Raw genomic sequence first — 11,414 nt, 5'->3', positions numbered from 1 at the left:
GCCATAACTATTGGCCGCCGTGCCAAAATTTCTCTCCCTTAGTCTCCACAAACTCGACCGTCCTTATGTACTTGATCCATCAATTTCGAAGAAGAAAGTGTCGGCAAGATTGACAAAAAGGCGCCTGTCCCTCCCTCCTAAACACCGGGAACATTCTCTTGCGAGTTTTCTCACACTACCGCTCTCTCTTGATATATATATATATAAATAGATTTAGATTTAGATATAGCAGGATCTCTAAATCGCACATCCATTTAATTTGTTTTACTTCCTCTAGATGCAATGCATTAGAAATGGACAACACCTACCAAATTGACATACCGCGTGTCTGCAGTGAGCCAATGCGCCTACATTTTTAATTTAGCTGAATATTTTTCACCAAGCAGTTTAGAGCTACAATAATTCATTTCAAGCATGGGGACCTTTTTTTTTTTAATCTATTCCCATGCACACTGGCACTGGAACACATTAATGCATAAGACTGGAGCTTCAAACAACGGCCAGCCTCATCCTCCTTTCAGTAAATTAAAGCACATTCATTTTACTACAATCAGGAAAAATATATCTACACAAAATTCAAGAATTCAAAATGTAGATCATAATTTAAGAGTATTTTGGCCCTGGAAGCTGCCAGAACACCACCCACTCACTCAACTAGTTTACCGTGTCAGCTCAGCAACATAGCTGATGGTGGGCTGACATCATGATGACTCTCATCCAGTTGGACTGAAGTAGATCTACAAACTGTAAGTCTCACTTTTCTTTAATTGGGTGTTTTTTTTTCCCCCTTGGTCACTAACTATTACTCTCTGTCTTTAGGTATTTCTGTCCCTTTAGCTAATCAATCATGACTTCCCTCCATCATGGCCGCTGTGTGACTCTTTAGTTTCTCGGGCTCTAGCGCTGTCTGTAAAATCAGCCAGTTGCCTCTTGCGCTCTGAAGGCGTCTTATTTTGCAGGCCATGCCGCATTCCTCTATCTATCCAATGTGGCCACCTTGCTTTGACTTTGTGTCCATCCAGTCAGCTTTGATCACTATTGGTTCAATAACTTTTTTTTTTAGTTGGCCCACGATCCGGAAAGTTATAATAATATAAATAATGCATTTCATTAGTTAAGGGGCTACTTTGACCAAGGCTGAGGAAAACTATCCATCTGACAACAATTTCAGATTGTCTTTTACGTAGACTCACTCAATTTTATCAATAGAACTATCTTGATTTGATCAAATTATCAATTGGTTGTCACTGTATTGCTGCTGTCAAAATCATCACCACCCAAGTTTTTTTTTAATATTGTACCTTGGCATTCATTCCCTATTGGGGCAAATGCTGTCTGGTCTCGCTTTGCCAAGTTTAATGCCAAAAGTAGGTCTGTTGTGTCAAAATTTTATGTTTCACTTTGTCAATTCCTGACAACATTCAGTCACGAGGCAATGTTTTGACCATTTTCTTACTTCGTGGGATGGTTTATAACATCCATGATTAGGGTTTTTACATTGTTTTCATGTTTTTAATACATGTGCAGTTTCAGTGTCCACGCTCATGTTTACCTTTCAAAACATCACATTCTATGAAATTGGAGGATTTGTATATGTTTCTCTCCCTGCTTGTCTCTGGTGTGGCAGCTCCTTCAGACTGGCTGTTAACAGGGATTTCAGCTCGGTACTTCTGTGGAAATGTCATATGAGCGAGACGACCGGCTGTGGCGGAGCACGTACACTCTCAGCTTCACATTAAAAATGCCTCTCTGGACATTCTTTGAAATCCTCCTCAGAGGGGACCACTTGTTTTGGGTCCCAGATTATAGATTATTTATCCGTGATTGCACAACTTCAGACAGATTTACCTATCTTTTAGTGGCAGTTGTTCATTACAGTGAACTTTGCCAACAAGCATCTCCAAAGCATAAAAAATGAACAAATCACTGTTGTTTCTATACTTGGAGTTGGGAGATTTTGCTCCGTGTGTTTTTGCTAAGTTAAAATAAGCATCTCCTGTACTTCTAATAAAACAGATAAGAGTGGTATCAATATGCTCAGATTCACCAAAATGGCAAAAAAGCAACAACTAAATTGCGCATTAATCAAAAACAGTGTTTTATATGATAAACCATAGCCTGCATGTCATCACAGCATGAAAATGAAGACCTTAAAGCTACACTTAAAACATAAACTGCATCATGTCTGAGAGCAAAATAGGAGAATAAGTTGAGTGGCATCACTAAGAAGAGGTTAATGAGCTGTGGGTGAACAGAAGGAGCGTCCATCCCGCACTAAAGCTCGACGCTCTGCTGGGTCTCCCTCCCCCACACACTGAAGCCTCTGTCATCCAGAATTGGCAGACTTCCTGTATATTGTTCCTTCGTCAGCACCTCTCATTAGTGGATGTTTATGAATAACCTCCTATTCCCTCGCAGAGACAAACACGGGTTAACAAGGCTTCCATCTAGCACATCAAACATGGCCAAGTCTTTTTGTCGCTGGGATACTGTTAAGTTCCTTGATGTGAAGAAATTCCTGCCAGTTATGTCACCCTGCAATAAACTGGCCCGCGTGAGTACAAATACAAACAGAACCATTTCCTCCATATTGTAATTTATACTGTCCTGCTGTTTGAATGTATGAAACATTCACGTGATCTCCATTTCAAAGGTTTTCAGACTGGGAAAAAGCCACTTTATCGGTGCATTATCTACATGGTGTGCAGCATTCAGGGTTGGAAAAACAAAACAAAAATCCACAATTCAAAACCATTTCATGGTGTCACTAAGAAAATTCACGAAGCCCTGTTCTCGTCAAGCTCACCGGTAAATCGTGACACTGTGACAGCATGCAACTTGGCTGTTGTTGTTTCTATTATTATTTACAGCTGTGCTGTTTCTACTGCGACATGTTACACATTTTCTGTGAAAAGGGCATTTTAAGCAAAGTGACCAGATGCCTTTTAAAACTTAAAATAGATTTTGAAATGGACTTATTAATACTCCTAAACATATATCACTGACTTACACTATGGAGTGTTGCTTGAAAGTTTAAACCCGTTGACACTTTCTGCATAAAAATGACCTCAAATATGCTTTTGCCCCTCAGAAATATGTAACGTCGAATCATTTTAATCAATAAATAAGTGACCAAGTTTTTTGAATGGCTTTATCTATTTTAAGGACTTCTGTGAAAATGTTATGATGTTTTAGGTCATATTTATCCAGAAGTGTAGAAATGTTGGGGTTCAAAAACTTTTAAGCTCCACTGTGTCCTTAAAACGTACATTTGAATCTCTATCAGATAACGTCCTGAGTGGTCCTGAGTGGGGAGAAGCTATCAGTCCGAGGATCAACACTCCCTCCAAGTGGCCCCATGCAGTAATCTGCCGCTACATTAACCAAATGCCATCAGATCCCCCACAAACTCACAGCACAGCACAAACCTGGTGAAAAAAGAAAGACTCTGGTACTGGTCAATACTGTAAATTAAAATTTATTTTAGAAGATGTATTTTATCCCATAACTCATTGATTTTGTAAACAACAACAACAACAACAACATCTTAAGTTCTTGAATTTGATCAGGTTTACACAAAAATAAAATCACATCTCTCATGAGATGAATGATCATTAAGGCACAAATTCATTCTACTTTCAAAAGGACAGTTTATGTTCTGAAATATTTCTTACACCTTATCGGCGCGCTGTGACATTGGCGGATTAACACTGAAGTGCAAAGCGGTGGCCTTGATTTCAGAGATGACAGTTAATAAAAAAGTAGCTGACAAGAACAAAAATCTTTGCATACCACATTTGAACCGACATTTCTTTTTTTGCTGACAGTTTCCCTTTTTCATGAAATCGAAGCCACACAGTCCTACTTCCTGCTCGAACAATCTGACCGTGACATTAATACAACAGGATTTACATTGACTTATTTGTTGACTTTGCACGTGTGCAGGCTGAAACACACACATACTGGACTTTCTAACTGTGTGTTGTCCTGCTTTTATTCTTATCCTCCTATTCTTTTAGCAAAGCCACTTTACAAGTGTGGCCAATAAAAACATAGTTCTGGCTCTTAGTCTTTACTGTAGTTTAACTTAAACTGAATTAATGCACCCTACTACACAGGCTACTAGTAAATTATAAAGGTATTGGTTTACATAAATAGTTCTTTATGTCTGTGCTGATATATAAAGTTTCTGTATTTGTCCACAATAAAAACAGGCAGCCAGGCAATTTACATTTAAACTTGTTTACTGAACAAATGTGAGCAATGGTGCATTATTCAGTTTTGTTATGAGCCGTAAAAGCAGCCAAACATTAGATATTAAATGCTTTGCACAAAAACATGTCGATATGTACTGAATGGACCTGGACCAGTGGAAACACCATCAATGTAAACAAAGTCAGGCAAACTATCCAGCTGAGGTCATAGTAAGAAAAAATATATTTCCACAACAGTGGAGACACAACCAGTGCTTTTTGAAAACAAGGAACTGCCAAACATTGCCTTTGATTGTGGTACAATAATAATAATAAAATGTAATCATTAAGCATCTGATTGATATACAGACAAGATTGACTTAATTACAAGATGCCTTACAGCTACAACAACATTTCCATACTGGTGTAAAAGGTCAGAGACAGTGGACAGTGTGCAGGTCCAAAGCATGTTTCAAAATAAGGTCAGTGATATATGGGAGGATGTAACCCCCGTATTTCTGTCAGTTATTTAATAAACCTATCTTAACATGAAATCATCTTAAAAAGACATACAAAAATCATCCATCATAAAATTATAAAAGTTATAAAAGTGGATTGAAAGTAGTAAAACACCAGCTTGTTGTCATGCTCTCTTTGACAGTGTGGCACTCAAGAAGTAATTCCGTACCGAAGGGACCCGCTAACTTGTGGGAGCAGCAGCGGTTGGCGCAAAGCGTGCGGGTCGTTCCCTGACTGACGTGCCGGCTGAAATATCGACACGTGTCAGTCTCAGCCCAAAAACGCCAGCGCGGCCATGATGCAGAAGCCGATCAGGACGAAGAGCACCTTGAGGAGCTGCTGGCCTGGGGAGTTGAGCTCATGTGGGAGGATCTCCAGGAAGGTGATGTAAACAAACGTCCCCGCGGCGAGCCCCTCCAGGACGGCCTGGATCAGGGTTCCAGCTGCGAGCTGAGCCTCCATCACGCCGATGCCGATGGCGATGCCTAAAGGTGACATCAAGGCGAACACCCCGATGTACGCGACGACCCATAAAGGACGAACGGCGCTCTGGACCAGCTTCACCGACAGGCTGAACACGATGATGCTCTTGTGTATAAGGATAGCGATGCAGATCTCCAATACCTGAAAAAAAAAATACAGACGTCAACGATTATTTCAACATCTTGCATCCAATATATTCTTAAAGATCAACAAAGAAACAAACGATGGTAAGTGTCGATGAGTCCGTACATAAAGGCCGGGTTGAACTTTAGTGGGTTAGAAGGGCATTATGACTACATCAACTTGAAGACAGTGGTTCTCAACTGGTGGGTCGTGACCCAAAAGTGTGACGCAGGAACACTATGAGTGGGTCGTGCATGTGTGAGTTTAAAAAAAAAAAAAAAATTATTGAAGGGGGGGAAAGTTCAACTTTTATTTTGAAGTCTGCGGAACTTCTGATGCTGCACTTTTGATTTGAAGGACATCGGTTTCTCTTGCTGCCAGCGTTGTCATGACAGTAATGAGCTCTCATTACAGCATTTGTAAACAGGGATAGGATTTGATATGTTCAACTTTTTATTTAATATTTCATAGTTTCATTTATAGCCTTGAAACTTGATGAGCATGAACTGTTTAAACTTTTTTTTTTTTTTTAAAGCATTCATGCCCATAATTCAATGTAACTGCTTTTTCATTTCATGGAGTTTTTAAGTTATATTTGCACTCTTGCTGTTTATTTCGTGTTTTTTTTTTTTTTTTTTTTTTTTTTACGTTGCATGTAGGCAATGTGTGTCCTCAGGCTGGAGCAGCTTCGAACCACTGCTGTAAGACAATACAGATTTGCCAATTATTCAAGAGTTTTGCAGTGTTCTTTATATTATGGTATTTATGCCTTTGGTATGTTTTTAATTGGGACAATTCTGCAACTTCAAGAGCAGGTCAGTTTTATGGCAAATTTGTATTTCAGTACTAGCTTTATCAATTAACTATGTTCAATTTGATGGATTAACAGAGAACAGACAATTTAGTCCAGTTCTTTATCCACTAAATGTCTTTTCTAGAAAATGTATGTCATATCTGACTGATATATAAAAAAAAACCATCAAAATATATAATAACATTCTTAGATATACGCAAAAGAGGATTTCAATACCATGCATATTCAGTGAGTAACTGATTGAACAATGAAATTGACAGCTAAATTTAGAATAAATCTATAAATTTGAAAATAAGCCCGTACTGTACTCCAACATGAATTCACAGGCTCATGAACACCAAAGTGAAAATTGGGGTTTCGCTAATCTCTTGTGATCAGAAAGCAAGCTGCTCTTTTGCACCTCTACCCACATCCTATAATAATCTGCTGCATCAGCACAATTATTCATGCTCTGCAGGTCAGAAAAACAAGATTCTCACCTGGCTTTTAGTTGTAAACTGACATCCTTTCACACAGTGGAAGTGGAAGTGGTCAACAGCATCGTACACTTAATTATCATTTTGTATTTATTTGATCTTTTCTTTTGCTTTGTTCTGAAAGATATTATTTGCTCGTTAACTTTTATGTAGTCACCAATCTTCCTTGGAAATGAAAAATGATTTGCAAAAGTATTCATCTATTCAAATACAATGTGCATCAATTTATCAATTACCTGTCTAAAGATTATTTTTCTATATAGTGAAATAAATTACCAGTTGATCACATGTAACACACAATTACTGAGGTAATACTAATGCATGCTGGGATTGCAGAGGCTGTATTGTGATAAGAGGAAACAGATATGATTCATGTGACGCGTGATTTTTTTTTCCTGTGGAAGCGGTCCAAAGCCACAAACTGAAACTTTCTCCGATTACGCCACGATTCCAACTTTACCTCAATAGCTCTTTTATGGGTCAAATGTTAACAAAGTTCTGACATGTAATAAAGCAAGAAAGAGGTGCAGTGTAATACAAATTTTTTTTTTTAAAAAGCACAGAAAAAGAAAGTGGAGAAAACGACGCGCTTGGAGCAGATTCAACATATTTCTGTCCTCCTACCTTTGAGTCGGTGCTCTGCAGGCCGATAGCGAGACCCTCAAAAACCGAATGGAGCGAGAGGGAGAGGAAGAGCATGAAGGAGCGAAAGGAGGAGTGAGCCTGGAAGTCAACGTGGACATGGTGGCCGCTGCTCTCCACTTCAGGGCTCGCGGCGCCCCCGTGACTGTGCCTGATTTCCGGTATAAGGGGGGCTCTCTCCTCGTGATAGCCGCTCATGTCCCGACAGTTCAGGACGAACCTCTCCATGATGAGGACCATGAAGAAGCCGACGGCCATGATGAACTCTGCGAGGGGAAAGCTGGTCTGTTAAAGACCGACGCGGAGATTAAACAGTTTGAAGGTCCAATCAGCTCAAGTCAGGATTCAGTGGAAAGATTTTAAACATACAATAGAAAAGAGAGGTCATCGAAGAAGGGACACTTAGAAGTGGGACATGTCAACAGCAACGGGAAACATTTATCAATAATAAATAATGTGTTTAGAGTACAGTTACTATAATGTTCTGCCACAAAAGTCTTAAAAATAAAATACAAACATGCACAGTCTATCACATCATCTTATTTTATTCAATTATTTACTTCTTTTTTTTTCATCCTAAGAGAATAAAAACAGCTCAACAATATTTTGATCTTTAAGAGAATAAAAAAGCAGGTGCCTTTCAGTAGTAGTAGTTTTAGAAAGTATTTACAACATACATAATCAGATGTGACAGATGTGAGTACGATTTAGTGGATTAATCGATTAGGTGACTGCTGGTTGGACAGAGCAAATTATTTGAGGAGGTCACTTAGGGCTCTGAGAAGCTGAGGCATTTTATAGACTAAATTAGTCATATATTAATAGAAACAACACTGACAGATAAATTCACAATAAAAAATAATAACATATTTCATGTGAAGATTTTTCCTGAGCTGGTCTGAATCAGTCCTCAGACGTACCTCCACCTTCCGAGCATCCAGCTCTGCGCTGATGTCTGACAGATAATCTGGGATGATGTCGAGCAAACATGCTGCCAGGAAAACGCCGCCGGCAAAACAGCTGATCAGACTCAGGACTGTGCGGTGGGTTTCTTCAAAGGAAGAGACAAAACATCCATCATGTTTCAACAGGACCTCAAACACAACGATAAAATAACTGCAGACAAAACATCACACAAGCACATTTTTTCCATTTCAGCTTGTTATGGAAATACATCTGGTTTCGTCTCCAAATCAGGAAATGTAATGTTCAGTTCTCTTGATCCAGTTCAAATGTATTTAAATTTTATTGACGCTTGAATATTCAATCGTTTTCTAATGCGCAGGAGAGCCAATAAAACCAAACGCAATGGTCAAAGTTTTCATATTGATTTGTTCAACTTAAAGCCTCGTTTTGATCCACTACCGTTTGCCCTGTTGAAGTTATTGACTCCCGTGTTAATACACACTCAACACTTCCTGCTTCCTATCGATTTCAAATGAAAAGCCCTCCATAATCCTTCATTTACTGACAAGGATTTTATTGTAAAAACATTTGTGGGAACGTATTCTGACTGAAATGGAAGAACACTTAAAGAGATATATCAAATTAAATATCTAGGCTATATTATTGACAATACGGAAACTTGCTTCAGCAGTAATTACACCTTAGAAATGAGTTCACAATTTAACAATGCACGAGCCGGTTTATGCACTAATGAGTTTGCGTTACTGGTGCACTCTGGTACTTTAATAAAAAAAGCACTACACCCCTGGTAATTTGTTTCTCTGACTAAAAAAAAAATCAAATCAAATACTGAATTGTAACTCTCGTGAATTTATGCAGTATTTTACATTTTCTAACTTTGTATTATTAATTGATTCAGTACTAAACTTTTAACCCCTAATTAACCAATGACTTGAGCACTGATGGTACGTTTCAGACGTGATTTGAATGAAATCACTGTCAATCCTTCCAAAGTTTGAACAGCATATTGTTCAGCATATGTAAAGGAGAGAAATTATACTTTCGCTTCCATGTTATAAAGTTGACCATACTAACAGCCTTGTGTTGTGTCCTAAAGAAGGCGTCAGGCTTCATCCGCATCAGGTGACTCCAGTCAGGGCTGAGAGGAAGGTTGACCTTCCACACAAGTTGACATCGTCGATCAAACCATCACAAGACTTGTAAAGACGTTTTGGTTTTTTTAATTTTTTTATAGCGCTGTCTGTTTAACGTTTAAAGCACATTATTCCTCACTTAGTCTGTAATCTCGCCAACATACTGCATCGTTAATGGTTTCTAAATTCCAGTTGATGTAATCAACAGTCGTTAATGGTCTTTACAAGACTATCTGCAGCGACAAACATGTGATTCACGTCGATACGCGGCGGCTGAAACAACAACAATCGAGGACCTTCGCACCAAACTCCATTCTAATTTCTGGCGATTTAAGGTTGGCTCGCATATTTACAAATGGCAGCATATTCTAAGAACAGTCACCACAGATTGAAATAAATCAGTGACTTCCCCTTTATCGCTCGGCTTTGGTGTAACGACTAAACCGATGATCAAAATGAAGTGTTTGATTTGTTAGCCATGATCTGCTTCGCTCAGCCGAGACTGAAACCAAGTTCACTGCCCCCTCTCCTCATAACAGAGACACAGACTATATTATTAAATAAACACATATACTGCTGTTCATACATGCAGAAGTTACGCTTTTATAATACAATATCAACCGACCTGTCCCGTTTGTGCGCCTGAACCATTTCACTCCAGCGGGGATGAATCCACAAAGAAGAGTTAGGAGCCATAAACCGAGCAGAGCGCATATTTTCACCTGCAGCAGATACTCCATTGTGAAAACAAAAAACTGTCAGTTTAAGGTTTTAAGTACAAATATTACATTAGCACTGAATGACGGCTGGGAGCAGGACCCGACACAGAGGGAGCAGCTGAACTGACACGAGCAGTAGCTGCAGTGTTGTCATTAAGAAACTCTCTGTACTGTTCAGGGTACGGTGGTCGAGGAGGATCCCAAAAAAAAACGCCTTTCTTTACACACACACACACAAAAAAAAAAAACATATCTTATCGGTTGAAAGTGTACATTAACTTTTAACACTAACTGTTTACAACACTGAATAGTTTTATAAAAATCTTAAGTTTGTCTTTGTCTACTGTTACGTTTCATGAGTTTTGTGTTAATAAACTCCATTTCGTCATATACATGAGTTTGGGTTGTGTTATTTTTTTTTTTCTCATATTTTAACTCCACAAATCTCGACTCCATACATAAGGTAACATGTATATAGGCCTACATATTTGGTTCATTTGAATAGTAAAACATTTCAGTCAACTCGGTTATATTTTTTGTTCATTTCTTTTCGACCTGGCTCTTTATAAATTTGTTTACAAGCCATAACCAATAGCTTTAATATGTTTATCGTCAACATTTTGTTAGTTACTGTTGTTTTCTTGCCATCGCAACCCATTTGTAAATACACATGGATTTTTCACTCAGTTATTTAGGTTAAAGGGCTGATAATAGATGGAGTCGCTCAATATACCCTGAAATTATTTTCCAGTCAATTCCTGATCAGCCAAAACTGAAAAGACATTCGGCACCAGCCAAATGTTGTTGTTTTTATTATTATTATTACAATTTAACTGTAAGTACATCATTAATTTCAGTTTATAGCTACTCGGACTACAGTTATAAAGGGTGCCTTGTGAAAATCACGTGCATTAAAAACAGTTCATTTCCATTGTATTTGGTTAGGACAAAAAAAAAATGGTTGTACTGGCACTTTAAACGGTGACAGGAAAGAGTTGTTACCGTTGTTTTAAGACATATATAAGTTCTATATTTATATATTCAGTGACAAGAGCCTTTTCTCTTTTTACATAAGATCAACAGCTCAATGAAATCTATAGGTTAGGTTAGGTAGTTACTTTATTAATCCCCGAGGGGACTTTTTTTTTTCGCTACAGCAGCATACAGAAGCAATAAAATAATAATAAAATAATAGAAAAGCAATAAAATAGCAGTAAATAAATAAATAAATCTTACCCTATTAGAAAAACGTTAAAGCGTAAACTGTAATTAGTAATTAATTAATGCTAATTTTAAAAAATAAGTTTTAATAATGGAGTATTAATTTAATGGTAACGTAATAATTGACTGATTTGTTTGGAAAAAATAAAATGACCAGCAGATGG

General features: G+C 38.1%; 1 protein-coding gene across 1 annotated transcript; it reads right to left on the bottom strand.

The window, feature by feature from the left end:
* Positions 1-3,462: 3,462 nt before the first annotated feature.
* On the bottom strand, positions 3,463-10,156 carry slc39a1 (solute carrier family 39 member 1). Its single transcript, XM_069705671.1, has 4 exons — positions 9,936-10,156; positions 8,171-8,301; positions 7,233-7,535; positions 3,463-5,336 (listed from the first exon to the last, which is right to left on the bottom strand). Exons 1-4 carry the CDS (start codon positions 10,048-10,050, stop codon positions 4,983-4,985), a joined length of 903 nt encoding a protein of 300 aa, XP_069561772.1. The 5' UTR covers positions 10,051-10,156; the 3' UTR covers positions 3,463-4,982.
* Positions 10,157-11,414: the final 1,258 nt, after the last annotated feature.

The sequence above is a fragment of the Brachyistius frenatus genome, unplaced genomic scaffold (genome assembly GCF_029030835.1).
Source record: "Brachyistius frenatus isolate BFR_SWC_R1_liver_20210118 unplaced genomic scaffold, ASM2903083v1 Contig_58, whole genome shotgun sequence".
Classification (NCBI taxonomy): Eukaryota; Metazoa; Chordata; class Actinopteri; family Embiotocidae; genus Brachyistius; species Brachyistius frenatus.
The sequence above is the reverse complement of the archived record's forward strand: the minus strand, read 5'-3'. Positions and strand labels throughout refer to the sequence as shown.